Source organism: Haplochromis burtoni, unplaced genomic scaffold (assembly GCF_018398535.1).
Source record: "Haplochromis burtoni strain Fernald_Lab_line unplaced genomic scaffold, NCSU_Asbu1 Contig_79, whole genome shotgun sequence".
Classification (NCBI taxonomy): Eukaryota; Metazoa; Chordata; class Actinopteri; order Cichliformes; family Cichlidae; genus Haplochromis; species Haplochromis burtoni.
Window position 1 is genome coordinate 1,187,269 of NW_024582440.1, and position 27,998 is coordinate 1,215,266.

The following is a 27,998-nucleotide window of genomic DNA, read 5'->3' on the forward strand; positions in this document are numbered from 1 at the left end:
AACTGTTCGCTACTAAAGTATTAACTACAGTATATTTTTAAAAACGCTGTGAAAACTGAAATAAAGTTACTCCATCTTACCACAGATTTGCAGCCATGTAAGTCCTTTGTGTTACGAAAGCACACCTTAAATTGGTGTAATAAAATGTCAGTTTAGACACAGTCCGTTTTTTACTTCTATCTCGGTAGCAAAAGTGCATGTTTGCGCACGAAAACGGCGCAAAAATGACGTTAGCCTAAATAATTCGTGGGTGTCTACTTGTCGAAGCGGACGTGTACGTCCCCTCGCTGTCAGAGCTCGTCTCCAACTAGATAATTCGTCTTTGAGTTCAATGAGTGGAGAGTGGACATGAACTGAAAGACTGGAGATCAAAGCAAGCACAGACGGCTTGGAACCCCCCTTTTTTAAAAAATATTTCAGCTGGAGTCATAACGAAGATGCAACGATGACTCAGCCGCAGGTGAATGAGTTCATTCCTCCTCCCGAGTGCCCTGTTTTTGAGCCCAGCTGGGAGGAATTTGCCGACCCTTTTGCGTACATCAACAAAATACGACCAATTGCAGAGAAAACTGGTATCTGCAAGATCCGACCACCGCCGGTGAGTAATTCTTTTATTTTTTACAATTATTCGTGGTGTTTGCACGGTGTGCTGTCCTCTGCCGCTGTGGCTAATTTAGAAGGCAAAGTTGTGTTTTTAAGACAGGTTTCAACATGGCGGATTGCGCCTGCGAGTAAGAATAGTGAGCTAGCCCGAGCTGGACTGTGTTGTGTTTGTAACGGCAATGGGAAGCTCTCAGACACATGCCATTCAAGAGGAAACCTGTGTCCTGGTCGGGCTTAGTCGTAAAAACAAACCAGCCTGGATTCATGATAGAGGGTCGCCCAACTTAAAGAGCGCTATAAAAAAATAATTCAAACGCAAAAGTTTGCCTGTACGCAAAATATGATGCAAATTGTTTACGTTAGCGCAGAATGAAGTGCTTCCTGGAGTCTGCGCACGGAAATGGCTCGCCTAGACTTGACCTACTAATAATTTAACAACCATTTCTGCGCACTTGGTTAAATGTAAAGTCCAAGTATCTGAGCAGGATTTGACGGATTTAGACAGGGTGAATTAACCTGACTAGCATCAGTCGGGGCCCGTTTAAAGCCGCAGTTTTCTGACATCTCACGCTGGCTAACGTACGTGCTCGGCGGCCAACTGTTTATGGAGAAAAGGGTCGTAGAAACACGGCACTCAGTGGGGGACACTGTTTCTCTCTTTCGTCGTAGTTTTATCAACTTTATCCACTCAAATTACGGTTATTCTCGACTGCTACTAGCGTTAGTTTATTAACCAGATAGTTTTATACTTGCTGGCTAATCTTTATTTCGCTATTATGGAAGCAAATCCAGGGCTATTTTTTAATAATAATTCTAATTGGACGATTAGCCTGGCGTAATACACACCTCTCTAACGTCTCAGGGGTCAAATATCAAAGTCTGTAAGGAAATACTGACAATAAAATGGCTTTTTCCCCCTTAAATATCTTAGAGCTAACATAATGCAAAAATAATGTCCCATTGACCTTATTTCTGAGACATGTGACAGCAGTGGGCATATATTTTATTCAAGGGTGTGTCCATGCGTTAAAAGGGTAGATTGAACTGATTTTTTTTTTTTTTTAATATGCCTGACGTAATTTTTTCCAGGTATTCTCTATGTCAACTTAAAAAGATAAAATATATATTTATTTTTTGCAAGGTCCTTGACATGGGTGGAAATGTTTTAACATGTGTGCCATGCGTCTAAAGCAGAAATCAGGAAGCATGAAAAAAAAGGAGAAAAAAAAGCTTATTTTGCACACTTTAACCCGTTGGGTATGAGTACAAGGGATTGAATTGTCATCAAAAGCGGATGGGTGGGGTGACTGCTTTCAGTGTTTGCTGGGTAAATGGCTGAAATGCACAGCTCATGTAAACAAAAGAAGCCAGTGGGGTAAATGTGAGCAAAGATTAGCTGCTGATAGTAGTTGGATTGATATTCGAGATCTATTTGTGCTGTCTAAACTATGATTTACATTTCACAATTATAAGTCAGCACCAGCAGTTTATTCTGGAATGTTTGGATTAAAATGTTGCTCAGGCAGACCAATAAATAATCTTAAATCCTTGAAGAGATGGAAACTGGGCTCTTGAGCTGGGTTTTCTACCAGGACAAATTTATAAGTTTGTAATTTTAATGTGTTTTTTTTAAAAAACTGTTATTAATGTCTATTTGTGAAGAGAGAGATCCTGGAGTTTTATTTTTTGTCTGCAAATTGTGTGTGCAAATGGTGTATACAATCCAGAGATTATAGATTGGCTCTTATTTGAGAGCCCTGTTTCTTTGTTTCATTATTCTCTTTTAACCCTTTCCCATGTACAAACGGTTCAGACAATGTTTGAAAAAGGAAGTAAACACTGCACCACAACCTGTTTTCGATCAGTGATTTTTATTTGGTGCACGGTATACAGGTAGAGTTTCCTTCAGGGTTTTACATGGATCACATTTTGACTATAGAGGTTAGTAGCGCACATGCAGATGATTTTCGGGGACATTGCCAGGCCTGTTTGTGGTTAATTTCTCACAATTGTATTTGTCATTTTGGATTGAGATTGGAGGGCCTGAGTCATGTAGAGACCAGAATTTGTGCTTGCAGTCTTAACTACCATGGTCAGACTTGTGGAGGATGGTCAGTAAAACAGAGCACATTTCTATTTGTTTTCAAAAATGATTGTTTTGCTTTGGTCCCACAACATTTGTTAGACTAATCCAACAATAAGGTGGTGTTAATGCAGCTGTTGTTATCTCTTCTCTGGCCAGCATTTCACTCATTGTCCAGGCCCAGTAAATCTTGACTGTGACATTTTAAAGAGCCTCTGGTAACGCTGCACACAGTAGGCAGTCAGCCTTAACAGTAAATGTTTGTGTTCATTTTTAAGAAATGTTGCAATAGTTGAAGATTGAAACACATCAGGAGCGTTAGACTAATTTGCAGGTCTCATTATCAGCCTGTATATGTAAATTTGCCACATTTCCTTCTCATTACAGTACTGTTTCAGTTGGTTTGGCATGTAAATGTAGTCGTCTTAAAAGAGAAAACAGACCTGTTTTGTTTTTTGTTTTTTAAGTAAAAATGGCTCCCCTCTTTGTATACTTATCACAGGTTAGGATGTTATCACAAATGACTAAAAGTTACAAAATCATAATCTATTGATATTAGATCCTACAGTGCAAACATATGTTATGCACATTGAGAACACAAGCTGTTTACAGCATCTGTTCATCTATTTTCCATCGGTATTAATAATATTTAGACGATTCAAAAAATGCTAACAATGCCATTGAAACATTAAAGAAAATGTAACCTGCATGTTTTGTTTAGTTTTGAATAACAATGATAATTTTCTACCCGAATGCTTCATGTTCTGACTCTAAGAATCCCACAGACTGAACATTTTGGCCTTTTTGACTCCAGAATAGACAAAACAGTACATTGGAAGACGTCACTTTAGGCACAGAAAGTTTAATGGATACATGTTCACAATGTGGAAACTCTATCGACTAAACATTAGTCAATAATAAAAGGCACAATGCAACAACAAATAACTGAGAGAAGCTGTGGCTGCAGATTTATTGGGAGGTTTCTGTATAGTTGTTTTTATGAGTGCTTGTTACGCTATAGAAGAACAAATGTGAAACCTGAAAAGCTTATCTCCACAATAAACTTTTTTTTCTTTTTCTTTTCCTTTTTTTTTTTTTTTGTTTACTGTTCTTTGTTCTTAGGAAGCAGTTGAGACGTCCTTTAACTGTATGACAGCATTTACCATTATCGGTTTGATAATATGTGAGAATAACACAGTTATAATAACACTCTGTTTTGTATCACACATTGAACTGTACAAAATTGAGATCATTTTCCTGAATCTTGAACTTGCACTTACAACTAGTCGTACAGGAAGTTGTGCAGTATAGCATGGTTAGTGTTTTAGTTTGTAAGACAGTTGTTTTGCTCAGTTGCTTCGCATGCGGTTAGACATCGAAGTGAAGTTTGTGTTTTTAAGTGAAAGTGGGGACAGGTTCTGTTAAATAATAGCTAATTAGCAGAAATAAAGCAAACCTATGTTTGACAAATTGTCATATTTACACTCATTATATTTAATAGCATTAAAATGTTGACTTTTCTGAAACAGTGGCTTACTGTTTCTCATTATGCAATTGTCTCTGCCTCATTCTTATGTGCCAAGCTGCAGTACTCGCATCTTATTTTCAGGTATTGAAATTGAAGCATTTACATGGAGCTCAGATGGGTATAAAGCCTGAAAGACTAAAGCCTAATTAATTTGGTAACATCAGCTTTTTCCTCTACGTTGGTTCATTTGAGTGTAATGATGATGATTACTGCAAGTAGACTTGGAATCTTGCTGTATATGATGATACCGCTGAAACTGAAAAATGTGCAAACAAAAGCATGTTTCAGTGAGTCTAATCGTCACAGCTTTAGTCTAATCTTGCTTAAAATGGTCTGTCTTTTTATTTTGTTTTTTGTTTTTCCTTTACTCATTTCAGGATTGGCAGCCACCGTTTGCTTGTGATGTCGACAGACTTAAATTCACACCGCGAATACAACGGCTCAATGAGCTTGAGGTACATTTGTCATCTTTATAGATTTACAAAATCCAGTTTTGCTCATCTCTTGTATTCAGGTATTGCCTCACTCGCTGTGCTTTTGTTCATTGTCCTTCAAAAAAAAAAAAAAAATGGCAGCATCGTCAAAATATCTGATTCACTATCATGTCATGGTGAGCCGTGAAAAGACTGCAGACATATTTCTCTCTTTTAAAAAATGTTAATACTAGTAGGAGAGAATCAAAAAGATAGTAACTCAGTCATTTTATTTCTTTATTTTTTGTACTCTTCTTTTTGGAGCACTTAATACTCAGGTTATTTTCTTACAACTCCAATGCTTATTGTTTGAGGAGCTAAACAATTTTTCTTTTTTCCTTAAGGCTCAGACCAGAGTTAAACTCAACTTCCTGGATCAAATAGCAAAATTCTGGGAGCTACAAGGATGCAAACTGAAAATTCCTCAAGTGGAAAGAAAGATTCTGGATCTGTACCAACTGAATAAGGTGTGAAAATCCCCACTAGTGCTACAGTTATGAATCTAAGAGGGTGATCATGAATACGTTACAACTGAATTACAATTGATTTTTATGACTTGTGAATCAGGATGACAAATTAAAGGAAAAACCTGAACATTTAAGTACTACAGTGAGGAGCTGTGAGGCTAAGTATAAGAGGGGGGGGGGGGGGGGGGTCATGTAGCTCAGTGGCCTCAAACTAGGGTTTGTGAGCCATAGATTGGGTAATTACATTAACATGTTATGGTACCTGGCATGTAGTGGCACGTAAATGCATCATCTGCGGTTGAGCTAATTAGCACAATGGAAAAATATTTAAGTCAGTTCACATTACTAAGTAATACAAAAGCCAAACCAGCTAAAATTAGAAAGTATGACAACATTTACCTCGATCTTGGCTTTATCGAGAATGGCAATGGAAGACCAAAATGTGTTCTTTGTCTTCGAGTGTTAGTAAATGAAGCCAGCCAACCTAAAGCGGCATCTCATCACAAAGCACCCAGAGTTTTATCAGCATGAGGATTTTAAAGGGGTTCTTAAAATTTTTTTACACCCCTATAAGGGTGCTTAGTTAATCTGATTTAACTAAGATTGTTTGGTTTCACTTGTCCTGGTGAAAGTAACACCCTCAATAGTGGCTTAGACTCCAATCTGAGCTGGGAAAAACCTGCACCTCAGCTGGGAGCACAGACTTGGAAAATGATTTTCCTACTAAGACAATTCATCTCCATTATTTGTTTTTTTATTTTTTTTAATTTGTCACTTGTCAGTACAACAACTTTCTACACCAGTGAACTTGCCTTACTTGATATTTAATTTATTATTTCACTTATTTCACGCAAGTTGGTGAACGAAGAGGGTGGTTTTGATGCAGTCTGCAGAGAACGCCGCTGGACTAAGATTTCCGTCAAGATGGGCTTTGCTCCAGGAAAGGCTATTGGCTCCCATCTGCGGGCACACTATGAGCGAATCCTCTACCCATATAACCTTTTCCAGACTGGAGCCAATCTCCCTGTACGTACTCTCACCTGTTTTCTTTTTACAGAGTAACAGTAGGCAGTCTGGTTCACAGCTGGCTGGATGTTTATTGGAAGCCTCTGCAATCCATTAGTTTCTTCCAAGATGTACACAGGAGATGAACTCAGGAGCAATGACCGGGGACTGCTTGTTTGCAGGCTAAATGCACATGAAATTATTGGTTGGATTATAATGACAGAAAAATAATTATTTTAATGGAATAAATGTGGAATATGATGGAAACAACAGCCTGGTCTTAAGCACTTTAGTGTCTTATTGAGTCTTCTCACCCACAGTGATACTGTGCACAGTTATCAAAGAGTAATGGGGGGTTTATTTTGTGATTTTTATTTTTTTTAATTAATTAATTTATTTTGTGCTTCAGAGGTTAGATCAACCAGAGGCCTGTAGTACAAAGCAGGCATGGGAAAGTAACTCCAGGGTTAACCCTGGGTTTTCAAAATTGCAATAGCAGTTCAATTCTTGCTGGAGTACATCTCCATGGTAACTTATACTGCAGACCTAACTGCCTCCTGAGTAAGCTATGTTCTAGTTTAGAGGTCAGCAGGTGTGAAATCTACACTTAGTGACTGATCAAATCTCTGGAAAATAGCGTCACCATTCCCAGAAGATTCCACACGGAATCAGTGTGGATGCTCTAAAGAACAGGGCACCTATTTGTGCTTGTTGACCTTATATAAAATTTGCAAGTAGAGTAATTCTACATGTGAACAATGTCTCTATTTAATCCTTACACTCATATTGTCAAATACCACTGCAGCTGATGGATTGAAAAGGAAAACTATCATAAGCACATCTAAACATTAATTTAATGGAACAACAATTATATTATCTGTCAGACACTCCCGTGTCTTAATAATACAGCTGTGATACTAAGAAGGTTGTTAACTTGCAGTGTCAGCATTTTTGCTAGCTTTCCTTCCTGGTTTTAAATAGGCTAAACTTTATTAATGTAGTAGACCTTTTCCAGTCTCACTGGCCAAAGAGCTTTTCGGTGCTTATCCTGTTACAGACATTCGTACCACTTATTTGTAATATACTTTAAGCTTGTTTTATGTGTTAATTCTCCATATTTTTCTAATAGATTTAGCTTTCTTTGTAAAGCCAGCCATTCAGCCAGTGGACCTGTCCATGTTTGTTACTGGTCAGATGCCATTAATGTCACCTCTTTCATGTTAATGTGCTGGTAGCTAGATTGGGGAAACCCTGGGTTATACTTACTGAGTTAAGCGCTCAGCTTCATGTGACCACGTAACCTGATTGTTGATCTTAGGGTAAGTGAAACCAGATAACAGACAGGACATCCTGGTTATGTTAAATTGGCCTTGTAGTACAGACCTCAGGACTACAAAGCATGTAGTACTGTTGCTTAACCTTCATCCAGTACACACCAAAAACGGTGCAGTTCAGTCTCTTGACAGTGTCTTGAAAGCAAATGAGTATGAAAGAATTTTATTTGCACTTGATGTGCTTTTATTGTAAAAGTTTCCACCATGTAAATTCAAGTGTTTTATGACCTTCCATTATGCACACACCAAAATAAGGTGTTGTCAGAGTGACTTTTCCAGTGTAAGAAAGACTGATTTTATCCAACACAAATTCCTAAAAGTTAAAACTGACAGTAAAAATTCACTGGGAACAAATTTAGATGCAGGTATCTTGCAAGTTTGACTTAAACTTTGAGATCTGTTGACAGATCTACACTCTGACTGACATTTCTTTTTTGATGTCTTTAAATGGAAGCATCACAGCAGTAAAACTTTTGACTTTTTGAAACTCATATACTCAATTCTGGTACTTTCAAATGTTGACAACCATGTTTGAATGTAGAGATCCTCAGATATTTGATAATTAAATTGCCGTTACCAGTTTTTATTGTTTTTTGTTTTTTTTTGGGGGGGGGGGGGGTTTCTGTGTGTTTTTAATTTGGTGTCATTCACTTCTTCCTACAGGCAGCCACCTTGACCAATGACACTAAAGATAAGGAGTACACCCCTCACGACCTGCCGCAGCGCCAATCTGTCCAGCCCCAGGAGACCTGCAGCATTGCTCGCCGAGCCAAACGAATGAGATCTGAGGTGAGTCTGTCATCTTTGACATTTCCCTCTGAATCATAACTACTTTGTGTTATGGATTTTACTCTGAAATTCTTAAAACTCTATTTAATTGTTAGGCTTTGATTAACTCATTTTCACCTATAAGGTCAGGTCAATAATTGTTACTGGCTGCTGGCAGTAGAGTTTGTTCTCCAGATTTGTGGTTACTTTAAACAACGATGGCCTCCTTTAACCATCTGATCTCCAGCGAAGCTAATTGATGCCTTTTGAAGCAGGCAAAGGCTATAAAAAGGTAGTTTACACTGACTGTAATGGAGGATAAAGGAACTGTGAAAGTTGCAGCAAAACAGCAGGAACCAGAAAACCACATGTCTGCTGGGCATTTAGGCAAAACACAACTCCCTGTTGACTGCAGAAGAACTGCAGGAAGGCTTAGCTGACGCATGAGTAGTGGGCACTGTTCCAGTGTGCAGCATTCTTAATGACTCTGCTGCATGCGTTTTTTTTTTTGTTTGTTTTGTTTTTTAATTTATTATTAATTTTTTAAAAATAAAGTGTTGTGCATTTGTCTTGACAGGCTTTTGTTTCAGCTCTAAAACAAGATGTTTCTATGTCTTGTCATTATGACAGCATTTTACTAGTTATATTCCCACATTAGTTTTGAAAGTACAGCTGACTCTGTTTCTGACTCTCGCTGCAGAGGGGCTATGTCAAAAGTGAACCCAGAGAAGTTCGTGAGACTCGTCCCAACCTGAGGAGGAGGATGGGAACATTTGTTGCCAAGCCAGAACCTGGTAAGAAAAATAAACCTGACCTGTACTGATATATTTATAAATAGAAATAATTGGTTTGTGTAATGGGTCTGAGTGTTATTGGGGACTCCTGAAGCCTCCAATTAATCTTCGTCCTTGTCTTTCAGTGAGAATGGCAGTCACTGAGGTGAAAAAGGAGCCCATTGATCACAAGGATACAACTGAATATGAAGAAACTGTATTAGATAAAATTATCAAACCTCCAGTGAATAAAGTAAATGTTTCCCTATGTACTAAATTTATTGGCCAACTACTTTTTGTTACATGATTCAAACATGGATCTATTTTGTACACAGTACATCCTCATAAGTGTTCTGTCTCATCAGGTGGACCACTACATGTGTCTGGTGTGTGGCAGTGGAAGCGCTGAGGACCGCCTGCTATTATGCGACGGCTGCGATGACAGCTATCACATCTTCTGTCTCATCCCTCCGCTCCACGATGTTCCCAGAGGCGACTGGAGATGCCCCAGGTGCCTGGTTGAGGTGAGCTATACCTCCTGCCCCCTCAGGAAGCTCAAGTCACCGTGAACTGGAGTGTAGTCTCCCATCTGACATGTACAATTATAGTATAATCCCAAGTGGCTTGTTTTAACTTCATATACAATCTTTTGGTTTTGACAGGAATGTGGCAAACCAGCTGTTGCATTTGGCTTTGAGCAGGCCAGCAGGAGCTACACCCTCCAAACTTTTGGAGACATGGCTGACTCCTTCAAGTCTGATTATTTCAATATGCCAGTTCATGTGAGTTTTCATCACACATACACTGAGTAGCCTTTAGTCTGTTTTGTTGATACTTGCAGTTCATTTTAGTCAAAAGTAAAGTCTTTAAGTTCCAGTTTCTTGTTTCTGTTTATTGATGTCAGCAGCTTAATAGTTTAGAAATGTAAGCGTGAAGGTTCTCTATATACAACAAAAACGGGCTAAATGGACACTCACTGAATAATTCCTCTTTTTCAAACCATTCTCTATAAACAGAGGTGGTTTTGTGGGGAAGATTTCAGCACATGAAATCCTCAAACCAGTCAGACTGGCACCTACAACCACACATGTTCAGTGTCATTTAAATCACCTTTCTTCCTCATTTGCGATACTCATTTGTGATAGTTGCTGCCATGTGATTGGCTAATTAGACACCTGCATTAATAAGCAGTTGACCACACCTATCTAATGAATTGGCCAATGACTTTATGCTATAATAATGTCTTTTAACCAACGATCAACATAAATGAGAATTTCATCATATTTTTCAGCTCAAACATATGAGCACTAATATGAAACACATACTAGATTAAGTTATTACTAAGTACAATTATGATAAGTTGGGGAAGTGGAAGGAATTTATTTAAATTTATTTCACTATTCAGAAATTTTAAACGCACACATACAGGCCATGATAGAAATAGAATAACAACAATCAGAAGTGAAAACAAAACAAATTGAGAAATTCTTTAATATGCTCCAGTTTGCTTCTTTTTTTTTTTTTTTTTTTTTTAAAACCATGTTGTAAGCAACTTTGAGTATTTCTTACATTTCTTACCAGAAGTGATGTAAATCTAGTTTTCCCACAACTTTTTATTTATTTATGCTATTGAATGTCCTCCAAATATGACAGCTTGCACAATCAAAACAGAGGCTGCACTGGCTCTTACTAACTGCTCTGTGTGCAACACCATAACAATGTACAAAATGAAAGTATTCCAGTGCACGAAAGTGACGTTTTCATCATAAACCAGTTTTTTTTTTTTTTGTTTGTTTGTTTTTTTTTAAAAACAAGGAAAACTGCCCTGGATTCCATTATGATTATAAATGCTTTAATATAAATCCTTCATTTATTTTTTTCTTAATTCTATTAAGATGGTGCCTACTGAGCTGGTGGAGAAGGAGTTCTGGCGTCTAGTGAGTACCATCGAGGAGGATGTGACTGTGGAATATGGAGCAGACATCGCCTCCAAGGAGTTTGGGAGTGGTTTTCCCGTGAGAAACGGCCATTTTGAAGTTTCTCCTGAGGATGAGGTACAAATTGTCTGTCATGGGAATGTATTGTGCCTTCTCTCTGTGAAAATGCTTTGTGTCCTTTTGTTTTCTTTAAAGCATTAAATATCAATAAACAATAGAAAAAAAATATAGTTGTCTATATAAGACTAATATTTTTATGTATATTAATGTTTTTAATTTCTCAAAGCATGGTAACTTTTACAGCTGAATTATCACCAAAAAAAGTGGTGTTAGATTTCTGGCAGGCAACAGTAAAAATAAGCGTGACTGATGTTTGCAGTCGCATATTAAAAGTTTTCTCGGCTATATCTGAGTGAGTGGAGTATTTAGACCTGTGTCTTACCCGCAGCATTACCTGACCAGCGGCTGGAACTTGAACAATATGCCGGTCCTCGATGCCTCGGTGCTGACTCACATTACAGCCGACATCTGTGGCATGAAGGTACCCTGGCTGTACGTGGGCATGTGTTTTTCCTCTTTCTGCTGGCACATCGAGGACCACTGGAGCTACTCCATAAACTATCTTCACTGGTACAGTGGACTTTTTAACTCTATTGTGTAACTGTGATGATGATGATTTTTAATTTGGGAGTTTGGATTTTTTTTTTTTTTAACTCTAAAAGCAGTTTTGTGTGTGTATATGTGCACATTAGAAACGCATCTCATCTGAACTTCAAAATCAAGGAAAAACCAAACGGACAGGAGCGTGTCACTCCATTGTGAAACTTATTTATAATGCATAAAACTGTGTTACATGCGGGGTTACCGTGATTGGGTTTTTTTTTGTTACTAAGAGGTTTGTCCACATGTGCAGGGGTGAGCCTAAGACGTGGTATGGGGCTCCTGGTTATGCTGCAGAGCACCTCGAAGCGGTCATGAAGAAACTAGCTCCTGAGCTGTTTGAGTCTCAGCCAGACCTCCTTCATCAGCTGGTCACCATCATGAATCCCAACACGCTGATGAACAACGGCGTCCCGGTAAATAAAAACAGTCAAGACAAATTTGCGCATACATGATTTTCTCACACAATTATGGAAATCAAATTAAAAAGATTTAAATGTCAACATTGTTTAAACTGTTTTACTCATTTGTTTTGAGATTGAATTCATTTTAAAACGACTTCATGGAACATTTCTTTCTTGTATTTTCACCTGTAGATTTATCGCACCAACCAGTGTGCAGGTGAGTTCGTCATCACTTTCCCCAGAGCTTACCACAGTGGATTCAACCAGGGTTTCAACTTTGCTGAAGCGGTCAACTTCTGCACAATGGACTGGGTAAGAAATGTTTGTACTGTATCACATAATACTATACTTAGTTTTCAGTTTGTTTCACTAAGCTTAATCCAGGATTAGACCCTAAACAGAAGCTTGTTGTTACTAATATTACTGTTTTGGCGCCACATGATTGACTCATTCCTCTTGAACACCCCTTGATCTCAATGTTTTCTGATAGATGCCCCTTGGCCGTGGCTGTGTGGCTCACTATCGTCAGCTGAACAGATACTGCGTCTTCTCCCACGATGAGATGGTTTGCAACATGGCCATTAAAGCTGACACGATAGATGTCAACCTGGCCGCCACTCTGCATGAGGATATGGTTATCATGATCCAACAGGAGAAGGAACTACGAGAGAAAATCACTAAAAAGGTGAGGAGCTTCATCCTCAGTATCCAGTGTTTTTAAACATGCACATTACAACCATCAAAAAAGAAGCACAAAATAACAGATTTCATCTATCAGACTGAAATAAGGGAGAACTTAAAATTTTTAAAGATGTTTGTCACAATATAAGTTTCCACTCGAGAGATCATGTTTTTTAGGTACACATATGGCTCCTCTGTCTCTTGTGCTGCTCTAACGACTGAATCTGTGTCCCCAGGGTGTGATGCAGTCTCGACAGGTTGATTATGAGGTGCTCCCAGACGAGGCGCGGCAGTGTTTCAAGTGTCTGACCACCTGTTACCTGTCTGGCATCACCTGTGCCTGCAGTCCTGACAAGATGGTTTGCCTGTACCACACCCAGAACCTCTGCTCTTGTCCTCCTATCAACCTCACACTCCAGTAAGTAATTAATCAGAGGAACACTGCATACTCATTTTCATATTCATTTCTCTTCTCATGTACTGTCACAGCTGTGTGGCCTACTTTAAATGTTACGTGAAGTAAAAGTTGGAGCAAATTTTCCCTGAAAGCAAAAACATAAAAAATTAAGCACTGTTTCACAAAAAAAGTAACTTATACTTTCACCAACTACTAGTCAACCTACAAATATTAAGCTGTGCAAGGCCAGCCTGCCTTTTTTATAAAGACAAGGTTTGGAGCTTGCAATGTTTGGCAGAGGCGATTATGACTTTCTGCTGAAAACTGACATGGCAGTTATCAGTTTATTCACCAAGTTTTGTTTTTCTTTTTTTCGTCCAGTTACAAGTTTACACTGGATGAGTTGTACCCATTGATGGCATCTGTGAAGCTGCGTGCCAATTCATATAAAGACTGGGTGTCTAATGTCCAGGACATTGTGGAAAACAAAGGAACCAAGAAAAAAGGTGCCACCACAGTGATGCACTTTCTGTAATCTCAGCGAGTTACTCAAATGTTAACGTGTAGTTTGGACTCTTCTAACGAACTCTTGTTTTTCCTGGTTAGGGTTGGAGGATCTTCACATCCTGGTAGAGCAAGCGGAAACAAAGGCGTTTCCTCAAAGCAGCCTCCTGGATCAGCTGCGTACAATTGCCTCAGAGGCCGATAAAGTTTCTGTGACGGCACAGCAGCTTCTCAACGGGAAGAGGCAGACGAGGTACTGAAATCTGATTTGAAATGTTCCACGCTGCTCGTGGCTCCATCTTTAGTTCTGTGAAACGGCCATGTTGATTCAGTTTCATATAAGGTCACACAAGATATTACACAATTATGTCATGTTCTTGTTATTTTCTGGAACAACCTGTTTTGTGGGACAGATTTCCAATTTGTGCTAGCATGAGCTTACTCACATTTATGCAAATTGCTGTTGTTGAGCTTATCTGCTTGGCCGTTTTCTTTCTTTTTTTTTTTCTTTTTTTTTGCCAGTCAAAGTGCTAAGTGGTGTGTAAATCAGTTTTAATCTGTGTTTCAGGTACCGCTCTGGGGGAGGCAAGTCCCAAAGCCAGAATGAGTTAACTGTGGAGGAGCTGAGGTCATTTGTCAAACAACTGGACAGCCTGCCATGTAACATCCGACAGGCTCCTTTACTGAAGGTTTGTTTATTTAAAAAGTAAATACAATTTTTAATTGTATAAATTTAATTATTCCAAGCTATTAGTCTCTTGAGAAAATTGCTTCAACTTCAGTCCTTATGTGTCCAAGGTTTGGCAGTATCTCTAGACTTTAGATTTGTAAGGTGTGGCCGAGGTAATATTGCAACGTCATACCTGTTGGATGTGATCTACAGGATCTTTTGACTCGGGTGGATGACTTCCAGCAGCGCAGTGAATGCCTCCTTTCTGATGAGTCACCCAGCGCGCTGGAGTTGCAGGACCTGCTGGATGTGAGTCTGGGCCTGGACGTGGAACTGCCGCAGCTACCCCTTCTCAGAGAGAGACTGGAGCAGGCTCGATGGTTGGAGACCGTTCAGCAAGCCAGCAGTCGGCCGGACAGCTTGTGTCTGGACACGATGAGGAGGCTGATAGACCAGGGTGTGGGCCTGGCCCCTCACAGCTCTGTGGAGAGGGCCATGGCTCGTCTGCAGGAGTTGCTGACAGTGTCAGAGCAGTGGGAAGAGCGAGTGCTCAGTCTCCTGGAGGCCAGGTGAGGATATGACGGTTCACATCTTCTTTCATGCTCACATCGTGATGACAGAAGGCAGAAATGAAGAAAATCCAAGGTTATTGCAACTAATGAACTCTATGAAAATGCAGTAAAATTCACATTTTGTGTTGTGTGAAAGTGTAAAACCAGCTAAAAACTTCAGACGGAGTGAAATGTGCCACATCTGTAGAGCTGGGTCGTGGTGGATAAAAGTGGATTATGGTGCTGTGACAGGCAGGCGAACATTTTTCTTGTAAAACAAAGGGGGCCTAGCAAAAAAAGTTTGGGAACCACTGGCTTAACCCATTAATAGATAAACATAAACCAAATACTACAAATGAGCTTATGGTCTTTCATTTTTAGAAATGTCTATTTTATTTCTTTATCACTTGTATAAAACCTAAACATCTACACTGTTTTCTAATTCTGACGCCTCTTCACAGGCCATATCAGGGCATAGAAACCCTTGTAGCTGCTCTGCAGGAAGTAGAAAACATCCCTGCTTATCTGCCCAACTGTCTGCAGCTGAAGGATGTCGTCACCAAGGCCAAAAAATGGCTCCATGAAGCTGAAACACTGCAGGTAAAAATCATACTTTATGCTTTCAGCACTTTAGTTTGAGTAATGGGTGAAACTGAATTATTAATCTTGTCTGTGCTTACAGCTTGGGGGACGTATTCCTGTGCTCGACATTCTCTCTGAGCTGGTTCTCAGAGCAGAGGGCATCCCAGTGAAGCTCGACCCGCTCAGTCGACTGGAGGCCCTTGTCAGTGATGTCAAGAGCTGGAAGGAGACGGCCGCAAAGACATTCCTATTGAAAAACTCCCCTTTCTCACTTCTAGAGGTAAATGCGTATGCAAATGTGGCTGACCAATTTAATCATTATGCATCAGTATGAAAATTTAGTGCCAGATATCACAAAACTACAAGTGTGGCAAATTACCTGAACTTGAAAAGCGCCTCTAATAGAATTTGTCATCATGTTTTCAGGTCCTCTGCCCAAGGTGTGACATCGGATCTGCACATCAGAAGTCAAAATCTAAAAAAGTGAAAGAAGCTCCACAGATCATTAAAAAGACTTTAACAAAACTGGACTCTTTGTGTGATGTAGAGAGAGCTCTCTCTGAGAGTAAGGACTCTGCCTCTGCTGTAAGTATGGCTGCATCAAATTTTCTTTTTCTCTGGTAACTTTTTCAGTATAGTTAGGACTAAAAACCAGCTCTTGTATAGTTTCCTTTACTCCAGAATCCTTCTTTGTTAAGAAGTGCTGGTTTTTTTGTTTTGTTTTTTTAACTTATAAACAGATAAAAACGGATCTTTTTATTTATTCACTTGTTCTTCTTTACTCTGTCAGTAAATATTGTCTATGAATGCCATTTCAACCATTTAACCCAGTATTAGAAGCAGTGACTCTGACTCTATCTTGGTCACCTTTAGTAGGTTAACCTAGCATTAAACGAGGTTTAGTAGGCACAAATCTGTGTAACGATGAGTGGAGGGTTCCTCAGAAAATGAATGGGGGGGAAAAATATGATTTCCTTTATTAGAAGTCTCATCAGGGAAAGTTCATATATTAATAGAGACATTGGCATTAGGCTTCAGATTAGTTTTTAATTTCATCTAATTTTCTCTCCTCACAGATGACCACTCTTGCCGAGGTCCGACAGAGGGAGATGGAGATCTTACTGTCTCTGAGGTCTTCAAACGAGTCAAAGCTCCTTCCTGCTGAAAGCTGTTGTGCACTTAGTGTTTGTGTTTGCCAAAAGGCTCCCTCAGGAGCCATGATGCAGTGCGAGCTCTGTCGAGACATTTTCCACTGCGGGTGTGTTACAACAACCGCAGAACTTGAGTACGGTCAGGCCTGGCTGTGCCCGCTGTGCCAGCGATCGAGAAAACCACCTCTGGACAAAGTCCTGCCCCTGCTGGCCTCCCTTCAGAGGATTCGGGTCCGCCTGCCAGAGGGCGACGCTCTGCGGTTCCTCATCGAGAGGACTGTGAGATGGCAGCACAGAGTCCAGCAAGCCTGCGCAGATGGAGTACTCGAGAACGTGTCAAAGATGGTCAGTGGCTTTTATTTTGTAAACATTGTTGTTGATTTAAGTTAAGCGTTTGTGGTCTGAATTATTGTGATTCACCATCAGGAGTCCCGTTTTCTAGACACCATCATGGAAACACTAGACACTGAGCATTTACAGTCACTGATGGCGTTTTTAATTGTTTCAGGTGAGAGTTGGACCTAGAGAGTCTTCACATTTGCCTCAGGAAAAAAATGGGTCAGCTTTTTATACAGAGCACAAGTCTGTTCCGCTCCACGGTAAGTGTCAAAGCTTTTTCATTTAAGCACTCTGTGCAGTTTCACTTTTCAGAGCAACTCTGATGCTCATTTTGTTTTAATTTTTCACAGGACTTAGTCCTGAGCTGGAGGAGCTGATGGTGGAGGGATTCCTGCTGCAGGTCACTCTGCCTGAGACGGAGCAGCTGTACAGATATCTACTCTACAAACTGGTCCCCCTGCCCTCACAGAGCCCTCCCTGTGGGAACAGCACAGAACAGGACCAGAAGTCTCCAAAAGGGAGCCCTCAACACAAGGTAACAGCTCCTACTAAGTGTCACACCAAATGCATTATGCCATAATGCTCTTGTTTATTAAGTCCACTTTCCGTATGTTGTGCTTAGAATGGCGTGTCGAGCCTGAAAAAGGAGGCCGTGAACAGTCAGAGCAAGCGGACCAAGCGACGTAAGGACAGCTCCGATTCTCAGCACAGCGAGAAGGCCAAGAAGTGTCGCAAGAAAAAGCCCAAGAGAAGCAAAGAAAGGACCGAAGAATCGAAGAGAAGCGGTTCGCCCACGCACACGTCATCTGACCCTGCTCTTTCAGATTCAGAAGAGGACTACTCGCTGTGTGCTGCACCGTGGTGCAGAGAGCCAGAGGGTGATGAGGTGAGTTTCATTAGTCTGCTGCATTTACACCAACTTATGTAAATACTTATGTGCCTGTATAGCTGAAGTTTAAGTGTACAAAGTGAAAATTTATTGTATCTCGTCTTGTCATTTTTAGGTAAACTGGGTCCAGTGTGACGGCAACTGCAATCAATGGTTTCACCAGATCTGCGTCGGCCTGTCTGCTGAGCGTGCGGAGAAGGAGGATTATGTTTGCATAAGCTGCACACAGCCAGAATACAGCAGAGCAGAATAAAGACCAAAAAGTCATGTTGAAGGATGAGCAGATTTACTGCAGATGCTGCAGCACTTAAGTGCACACCTGAACTCTGTGTGTCCTGCGGCTTCTCCCCTTTACCTTCTGGCTTGCCCTCAGTGAACATGGTGCTACTTCTTTTCCCCCAGAGTTACTAAAGACTTCTGTCACTGTTTTGTTTTGTTTGTCACATGGCTGGATTTTCAGCCAGTCAACTAATCCTTTCTGAAACTTTCCAAGACTCGATGCAGATGTGGTAACGTGTTTCAAGAACCAACAGCGCAGGGATTTTTCAACCAAAAAATGTCAGTTTGGCATTTTAGAACAGTTTGTTTTTCTTTTACATGCATCTGAACAATGTGAAACTTATCTTTTTTTCTTGTAGATTAAATATTATTTATCTAAGCAATAGCTGAACAGATTAATTGAAGGTTCAGTTTTCACCTGAGCTATATTTGTGCGTAGAAAAACTTTGATAAAATGCCTTCCTAAAGCAAAAACCCTGAAGAATTCACTTTATGACCCTATGATACACAGTTCACTTCAAATTTGTGTACACGTCAAAACCGAAATGGATCAACGATCCTTTCACAAACCACTGACTTTGATATAAAGTCAGGTTTTCCTTCTGTGATGTCTGCAGAGGAAAGTAAAAGTCCTGGATCCCATATTCCTGCTGTTGGGTGAGACTCAATTAAAGCCACAAAGTAAGAATGAACTGTCCGACATCAAAGGAATGTACATGTTGTTTTTTGGGTGGATTTTCCCTTTATGGCTGAGGCTGATATATGTGTTGGACTTAGATTTAACACAGACTGTGTGATTTATTTTGCCACGGGTATATGACCTTTTTCCTGCTCCTTTGGGTAAATAATATAATTCATATGTTGCAGTTTGCATTATAAAATAAAACGTTTGTTCCTGTACGACTGGACTCCTCAGTACTCGGCGTTGAATACCATGAAAGTTAGTTTGTGGATTTTCAGCTGTTTTTTGTTTGTTTTTTAAATTGTGTATATATTTTTTTCCCCATCCATTTTGGAAGAGGAAAAGATGTTCAGTGATCCTCAAGTCGACAGGAAATTAACACAGGTCACAGGTAAACTGATCGCTTCAGAAACAGAGTCACTTCAACCTGTTGGGGAGACTTCAGAATTTATTTCATCTCCTTCGCTTAATAACTGTGAGCTAGTAGCATACTTCATTCAATAGAAAACACAAACTTGAGTGGGGGGGGGGCATTTATTTGTGATTGTTTAACAGACACAGGTATTCATTGCCACTAATTTAATTCCTCACATGTAAATTCAATTAACTGCAGAAAGAGCTCAGCATACACACACTATCACAGGCTCCAGTGTCTGCTGACAAGCCAAAAATGAAATTCACTTGAGTTCTTTCTCAAGCACAACTTTTGACATACTATTCTTTTAAAACCCAATAAAGGGTTGTTTAGTTGGCTATCCTGTTTATTTGAACCGTTCGTAATTTAAAAGTCTATACTGTACTCTGTGGCTCATATGTTTAGATACACTAACTTTGTAAAAATGAATATATAGCCCTAATTTGTGGTCAACGCTAACGTACAGGGAACAGTATGCCACAAGATACAGGTAAGAAGGCTGATGACCAAAAAGGAGAGGAGTTGTACATGAGTCCGATGGCTGAGCCAACAGGTATACATCACGGGTGGTCTTACTGAACATTATGTGGATGGAGTCTCCACCAGATTTATTAATTCTATTGAATGAATTATAATAATAAAAAGAGTGATCTATGCACGTTTTCAGCAGAGTCTGAACCAATCTTTCAGAATTAAAAACAAAGTACTAATTTCTGCAATGTAATATATGACCAATAGAGGGCGTCAAAGTAAAGGCATAAATTACATCGTCCATTCCCCAACTCTCTGTGAATGGTACTCATGGCCTTTCATCAGTGGGCCTTGATCAGTGGTTGTTAATCAATGGTCATGAGAATTTGCATAGTTAGGATGAAGGAACTGACCTCACAAGGATGTTAAACTCTTTTATTTTTTTTATCAAGGGCCACATACAGCCCACTTTGATCTTAAACCGGCCAGACCACTGAAACCCTCCTTTCTATTGTTGTAAAGACGATTACCTGCACATTTAACCCCTGAAATAGTTTAATATAAGAAAAAGAAGTACTATTCTGACAGTATATCCTACATTTTCCACATGATATAGAAATTCTGCTGGAGGAAATGAAAGAAATCTTTCAGTGCTACACTTTGGGCTTAAATTTTAAGAAATGTGTAAAATTACAGAAGAAATTCTGGTAACTCAGCCCAGACAGTCTGTGTTCTTCTCTAAAGTAGACAAGACAGGACGTGGATACTCTCAGTTTTGACAGACTCACTTAGTGCACACTTAAAATAGTTTAGGCCTCTGTAATGCATGCATGCAAATCTAAAGAAACTATTTTCACATCCTGTAAAGCTTTACCATCTGCACCTTCTGTAACATATTTTCACTAATCTAAGAGATCATTTTTGTTGGTCTAATGCTATTTTACTCGACAGTCCTGCTGTCGGTTATAATGTGCACAATGTAATATGTGGACTTTTAGTGCCTTCAGAAATGCCTTAAACAGTTGTGCTAATTATATGAACTACTTAGTTTATATTAGTAAGAAGTAAATAGTAAACATTCCTCTGGTTTTTATAAAGGTCTACCTGAAGATAAATTGGTCACATGCAGTACTATGCAAATATTTTAATCACTCCTCATTTCTTTATATTTTGTTTACAAGAAGCCAGCGTTTCTATTGTTTTATTTCTTTTAAGTGCTCTTGAGCAATACTTCACAAAGCTTTCTGAATGTCTTCTTTTTACCTGACCATTTTCAAAGGAATGGGTTTTTTTTGTTTGTTAAACCACTTAACCCTGAACCATGCACTTCAAGAAGGCTGCAGAACTATTCCTAAAGACTACTTAAAAAATTATGAGAAAGCTTGCCTAAGACATCTGAGATTCCAGTGATTGTACCAAATAGTGGCTTTCGAGTTCATTAGCATTGCACAAACTCAGTTTTTCCCTTATATGTTGTTATTTCCATTTATGTTTTTAAAGTTTAAATAAATCACTGCACCCTTTTCCAGTTTTCCTTGCAAAAGTTTACCATTTTAAGTACTAAACAAAGGAAACTCCAATCGGTTTGAGCCTGAAAGTCTAAACTCAGGGAGAGATCCCACGAATGGGGCGTGGCCTACAGCCTCGCCATTTTCCTCCTGTGTTGTTGTTAGCTTGCTGGCTAAGCTGACTGTCAGCCCGGTTTCTGCAGTTAAACGAGTCAGTGCATGATTTAAATACAACAGGTGTGTTATTGCAGCGGTTACCAACGTCCCTGCTTTCCCCGTGACCATGGACGAGGAATATTACAGCGGTTCCGGAGACTGGGAAGGCACGGAGGGTAGCATGGTGAGATCGCGACTTGTTGCTGTTTGGCTCTCGGTTAGCTAGCCAGCATTAGCATCGCTGGAGTCACAGCAGCTGATGATTAATTGTCAGACCCTCGTTATCTTTAATACAAGAGCTGATGTGCTGAGACAAGTGCTTCCGGTACTCTAAAGATGCATTGTATAGTCTAAACTCTGGCTTTGTTAGCCAGCTGCAGGCTAACTAACGACACAGCTGCTTCATGTTCATGTTACAAACTGGTGATCAACTCGCTATAGGTTCAAGTTTGTTTTATTTCTGACTAAAATATCTGATAAAATAAATTGATAAAACATATTTTATCTCTGATTTGGAACAACAGAAAACAGATTCGACTGTTTTGATAGTGTTCACACAGTCGTGGTTACAAAGGAGAAATCGCACCTGTGTCAATTCTAAGGTTTTGTAAATCAGGACATGATAAAAATTGACCCACTTTGGGCCAAGCTTTAGCTGTTGGACCATTTGACTCTAGAACACTTTGGTATACCGAGGAGCTCATAGTTGACTCAATGTTTACAAGACGCTCAGGTCCTGTGGCTGCAAAACGAGTCCAAATCATCAGCCCTCCACCACAAACTTTAACCTTTAACATGATAACTGAAGTCTGTAGAGTCTGAGATGTAGTTCTTGGGTTTTTGCAGTTTTTCTGAGCATGGCATGCTCTGACTTTGAGGTGAATTTGATGGGATGGGTTCTCTGGGGAACAGAGACACCTGAATGCTCCAGAGCAGCAAACTGCCAGTTAGGGCTGCCACGATTGGTCGACTAGTCACGATTACGTCGACTATCAAGATCGTCGACGGCTGATTTAATAGTCGATGCTTGTTTGAAGCTTTGTAAGATCCCAAAAGATGCAAGAATAAGTAGTAGAGTTTAAGAGTGTAATAACGGACTGAAATAGAAGATGGTAGCACTGCATGTACAAGGATGCCAGCTGCCATTAAACCCTGAAGAAGAAGAAGCTGTGTGTGTAATCAACATCGTGAGTGAAGTATTGTGATAACGCATCGTGCAGTGTCTGGTGATTGTCACTTCTAGGAACGGATGGTTTTTTATTATGTCCTCATATATAAACTATGACTGTAGAAGTTAAGTTTGCCTTCAATATGGCACCTTGTTCCGTTTTTAGTGTGCATGTTTTTCAAACAGTAGTAAATCAGGATAAGGTGATAGTCACATAGACCTGTATTCAACTAGAAGAGACAAGAAAATAAGCTCAAATTGTTAGAGCTGTGTGTTTTAAGCGAAACTTCTGCTTAGTTACTGAACTGAAGCACAAACCTGATGTCTACATATCCGTGTCTTTTAACTTGGATGATTATTAGGAAACCTGCTCAGAGTCTAATAATAACATCTTGTATAGCACCTGTCGATTCTCCTCTACCTTGTAGCTACACCATAATATGTCACTATATGCAAATGAGAACCAGAGTATTACTTATTATTCCCAAGATAGATGAATCACTTTAGAAGCATCTGCATCACTGTGTATTTCAGGAGGATGGTTACGGTGAAGGAGAAAATGATGGGAAAATCCAGGAAGCTTGCCTGGAGAAATTCTCCAGCAGGGATTACATCATGGAGCCTGCTATCTTCAGCACCCTCAAAACGTAAGTGTCTGCACTCTCATGTAAATGTAATATAAGTTTTGTTAAAAAGACATTTATTGATTAACAACCATGTTGTTTCTGCAGGTATTTTCAAGCAGGTGGCTCTCCAGAACATGTCATCCAGCTTCTCTCTGAAAATTACTCTGCCGTGGCTCAGACTGTTAATCTGCTGGCTGAGTGGCTCATCCAGATGGGTACCTGTCAGACTACTCGTCTTGCTGTTGTTGTGTCAGAAAGCTATTTTTAGTTTGTCTTACTGATGGCTTTTCATTAATGTGTAATGTAATTATTCAGGTGTGGAGCCTGCACAGGTCCAAGAACGAGTAGAAAATCACCTCAAGAGTCTTCTGATAAAACACTTTGACCCCCAGAAAGCTGATTCCATCTTCACCGTTGAGGGAGAGGTGAGATCTCTAAACACCCGGGGTAATTACATATATGACAAATGAAAGTGGTGAGAAACCTTGAGAAACCAGTCTCCTGCCCTTTTAGACTCCTGCTTGGCTTGAGCAGATGATAGCGCACACAACGTGGAGAGACCTCTTCTATAAGCTGGCGGAGGCTCACCCAGATTGCCTGATGCTCAACTTCACTGTAAAGGTATAGTAGTAGCTGTGGAAACAGTAAGAGCAGCAGGTGCTGAAGATTAGGACATGAACACAAACTAACCAATAGAAAGAGTCAAGTTAAAGATTTTAACTTTAAATTTGTTTCTGATGTTCTGTCATTGTGGTTTACACTCATTGGACACATTATTAGGGACACTTTGCTTGGAGCAGAACTGCCTTAATTCTTCATGCTGGGAAAATTCCTCAGATTTTGGTCCACATTGATCCTGTGCAACGTTCAAAGTCACTTATATCAACTTTCTTTCTCATTCTGATGCTCGTTTAATCTTCAGCAGGTTGCCTTGATCATGTCTACACACACTGATCTGCCATGTGACTGATATGATTTGTATGACCGATTTAAGAATCAGATATTCAGAGATATTTGCATCTAATTTTTTTCAGACACATGAAACACAGACAGATTTATCTGTGTTTTATTTTTTATGTGTAGTTTTTTTTTATTTATTTGTATATGCTCTGTCCAACTCTTCTTAGATCAGTTAGATTTTGTTTTAGTGAGATCCCATGTAAGTATTGGCAGCAGGGAAGTTGCAGAGGGCCCTCCGGTGGACAAACTATGCAACAGTTAATGCCAATACCAATAGATCAGCAGAAAAGGTAATGTAGGCCTGCCAGTAAATCAGTCTGGCTCTGCATGGGTTTGACTCATTAGTTATTTTTGTTAATGTGCAGCTAAACAGGTGCACATAAAAACATGGTCAGTAAGTGTATTGTTGTAATTGTAATTCACACGATTATGAAAATTCACCTTAATAGAATCATTTTTCTTCTTTTTTTGATACATTTTTGCAGCTTGATGACTTGGACTGTCACTGCTTCTTTTCAGTATTGTGTTTGTGTTTGTTTAGCTCATTTCAGATGCAGGTTACCAGGGCGAGATCACCAGCGTGTCCACAGCCTGCCAACAGCTGGAAGTTTTCTCTCGGGTGTTGAGAACATCTTTGGCCACGCTGCTAGACGGAGGAGAAGAAAACCTGGAGAAGAACCTGCCCGAATTTGCTGTGAGGATTACTTTGCGTGTCTGTTCTGTCAACCATCAAAGATCTGTAAAATATGTATCTTTTTGTCTCTATGTGCCACTTTTTTAAAAGTGCTGTAAGTAATGGTCTCTGATGAGCTGCACCCGACTCTTTCCAACAGAAAATGGTGTGTCACGGCGAGCACACCTACCTCTTTGCCCAGGCAATGATGTCCATCCTTGCTCAGGAGGAACAGGGAGGTTCAGCTGTCCGCAGGATCGGCCAGGAGGTGCAAAAGTCTGCACATGAGAGGTAACGTTGTCAACGGATGTGGTCAAAGTGATCAAGCGAATGTGATTAACTGTGAGATTAGAGTTTTGTGGATGAGCTTGAGTAATAAAAACGGTGCAATAAAGGTGGTTTATATTGCAGAGGTCACGATGCCAGTCAGATAACCCTTGCGCTTGGTACAGCGGCAGCCTACCCTCGAGCCTGCCAGGCTCTCGGCGCCATGTTGTCCAAAGGAGCCCTGAATCCTGCTGATATAACAGTTCTGTTCAAGATGTTTAGCAGCATGGACCCTCCTCCTGTCGAACTGGTGAGTTCAGAACATTCTTCCTGCTGTTTATGTCCAGTGTTTACTAACTAAAGCACTCTGAATTTAAGCACTTCGTGTCTTGTCTTTAGATCAGAGTGCCAGCCTTTCTCGACCTGTTTATGCAGTCGCTTTTCAAGCCTGGATCGAAGATCAACCAAGACCATAAACACAAATACATCCACATTTTAGCCTATGCTGCCAGTGTGGTGGAGACCTGGAAAAAGGTACAAAAAACAATGATGCTGTGTGCATTGTTAATTTAAATCATATAATAATGAAAATATGCTTATTTTATCCCAATTCCAGAACAAGCGAGTGAACATTAATAAAGATGAGCTGAAGTCAACCTCTAAGGCTATTGAGACCGTGCACAACCTGTGCTGCAATGAGAACAAAGGAGCCACAGAGCTGATTGCTGAGCTCGGCACTTTGTACCAGTGCATCAGGTGAGTGTTTGACAAGAGCTTTCAAATATGAAATATTGGTTAGTTGGTTTCATCGTATCTAATGCGACTCTTCTATCATCTAACACACTAATCTTAACCCCATCATGCAGTGAATCTTTGTAAAGGAGTGTAAGGGTGATTGAGACATGTTGCAATGGTTGTTAAGCACCGTTTACCAGGAAAAGATGCACTTTTAATCAGTGAAAATGAACAAGGTTATTTATTAGAATACAGCTCTTTCAGTGCTCACTGCACCATCGTAGTTACTTTCACCTCTGTTTTTCTTTCTGAAGCAACAAATCTAGTGATGTTACCAGACTGTGCAGTTAATTTTGATATTTTCATAGGCACTGAAAACAGTTCAATATTTTGAAGCAGATCCCGTACAGTCAGATTTGTGTGTCATAATGTTTTCATTGTTGTAGAGTAAGGTCTGTAGTAAGAGTAGGAAGTATATTGTGTTAAAGAAGAAACAAAGGGGAAACTTGAAGCAACAGCATTTTTAATATGTTGATCTTCAGTTAATCATTCAAAGCCTGAATACAGCCCAGCTCGAGCTGATGGGCTTCCAAGCTTTACCAGAAGAAATGTGCAAATGAAAAATCTATTTACATGTATGATTATTTAGTTTTATACCATTAGAATCTATTGTGTATATATACGGTACAGAAGGGTTCAAATATTGGTACTTAAAGTAAAACCGGAGTTTGAGAGCCAGACTTCCACACTGACTGACTGTCTGTGTGTTCAGGTTTCCAGTGGTTGCTATGGGAGTTCTGAAGTGGGTGGACTGGACGGTGTCCGAGCCGCGGTACTTCCAGCTGCAAACAGACCACACCCCCGTCCATTTAGCTTTACTGGATGAGGTGCGACACTGCTGCAAGATGAAAGATTAAATTGTGTTTAATTTGCGGAGCTTGAAGTTCAAACATTAAAATTTTCTCTGCACAGATCTGTACGTGTCACCAGCTGCTGCACCCGCAGGTCCTCCAGCTGCTCATCAAGCTCTTTGAGACCGAGCACTCTCAGCTGGATGTCATGGAGCAGGTGGGCGTTGTGTGCCTCGCATGCTTTTAATTCCAGCTTGTTAACAGACGCCTGTGTGTTGTAGCTCTGAGCTGACAGCGTGTTTGTTTTATTTCCCCCTCCAGTTGGAGTTGAAGAAGACTCTGCTGGACCGAATGGTTCACCTGCTGAGTCGTGGCTACGTGCTGCCCGTCGTCAGCTACATCCGCAAATGTCTGGAGAAACTCAACACAGATATCTCCCTCATTAGATATTTTGTCACTGAGGTAACAGCTGCTTATGGAAATCTGGTTTATGTGTGCACTCTTTCCTGTCAGGTCTGTTCTCCTGTTGTTTGTTCAATTTCAGCTTTGCACAGATTAATGTTCACTGTTTCCATTCCTATTATTGGATAGTGACGTCTTTACCCGAGTAGTTGGTATATTTGATCTAGAATCTTCATAAAACACCTGAAGTTGATGCTCTATAATTGGTAAATGTGGAAATAAGACACTGTTTCAGTACATCAGACCTTTGTGAACAGAGCTCAGTGTGAGATATTTCTCTTAAAGGTGCTGGATGTGATCGCGCCTCCCTACACGTCGGACTTTGTTCAACTCTTCTTGCCGATCCTTGAGAACGACAGCATCGCAGGAACGATCCGCACAGATGGAGAACACGACGCTGTTGCTGAGTTTATCGGTAAGTGGCGAGAAAGGAAAGTTTATAGAAAGTCTATTATTCCTTTAATAAATAAAAGGAAGTCTTTGGGCTCTCATCCGTCTGAAGCACTAACATGTGGGTGATTGTTTTTCAGCCCACTGCAAGTCAAACTTCATCATGATCAACTGATGTGGAATTGACACCCAAAAAGGGAGACGTAAAGGAGGTGGAAGATCTGTTATCTGATAAGCAGGTGCTTGCGGCTGAAGCACATAGCTTGGAGGTGGATTTTTCATTTTGGCAAAGTGAAGTGGAAATTAGTTTCTGTTAAGGAAACATGAAAGCAGATGTGACTGTCGCTGAGCTGGCTGAGTGGTGTGAAAGTAATGACCCAGATTTATCTGACGATGCAGCTGAACGTTGCTTTTTTTTACCTGTATATTTGATTTTCTATATTTTATGTTGGTCTGAGCTCTTTTAAAATAAACTTTAAAAGGTTGCTTGTTTCTGTTTTTGTTTTTCATACAGTCTCGGACTGCGTAAATATAATCGGCTCCCTCTCATGCATTT

At 40.0% G+C, this 27,998-nt stretch overlaps 2 protein-coding genes across 2 annotated transcripts; both read left to right on the top strand.

Moving 5' to 3' along the window:
• The first annotated feature begins 32 nt into the window (after positions 1-32).
• On the top strand, positions 33-18,978 carry kdm5ba (lysine (K)-specific demethylase 5Ba). Its single transcript, XM_005924770.3, has 27 exons — positions 33-598; positions 4,592-4,669; positions 5,032-5,154; positions 6,010-6,180; positions 8,157-8,282; positions 8,962-9,055; positions 9,181-9,287; positions 9,400-9,558; positions 9,697-9,816; positions 10,930-11,088; positions 11,420-11,601; positions 11,885-12,047; positions 12,228-12,347; positions 12,526-12,720; positions 12,953-13,134; positions 13,495-13,619; positions 13,720-13,870; positions 14,186-14,306; positions 14,501-14,856; positions 15,300-15,438; positions 15,521-15,700; positions 15,847-16,005; positions 16,497-16,916; positions 17,080-17,170; positions 17,261-17,445; positions 17,533-17,796; positions 17,915-18,978. The coding sequence occupies exons 1-27, from the start codon at positions 446-448 to the stop codon at positions 18,050-18,052; spliced, it is 4,461 nt and encodes a 1,486-aa protein (XP_005924832.1). The 5' UTR covers positions 33-445; the 3' UTR covers positions 18,053-18,978.
• Positions 18,979-21,274: 2,296 nt separating this feature from the next.
• On the top strand, positions 21,275-27,927 carry nelfcd (negative elongation factor complex member C/D). Its single transcript, XM_005924768.3, has 15 exons — positions 21,275-21,494; positions 23,013-23,125; positions 23,210-23,319; positions 23,420-23,529; positions 23,618-23,725; positions 24,606-24,758; positions 24,898-25,028; positions 25,149-25,314; positions 25,404-25,538; positions 25,621-25,760; positions 26,512-26,626; positions 26,712-26,807; positions 26,912-27,052; positions 27,338-27,467; positions 27,583-27,927. Exons 1-15 carry the CDS (start codon positions 21,438-21,440, stop codon positions 27,615-27,617), a joined length of 1,740 nt encoding a protein of 579 aa, XP_005924830.1. The 5' UTR covers positions 21,275-21,437; the 3' UTR covers positions 27,618-27,927.
• The last annotated feature ends 71 nt before the right edge of the window (positions 27,928-27,998 follow it).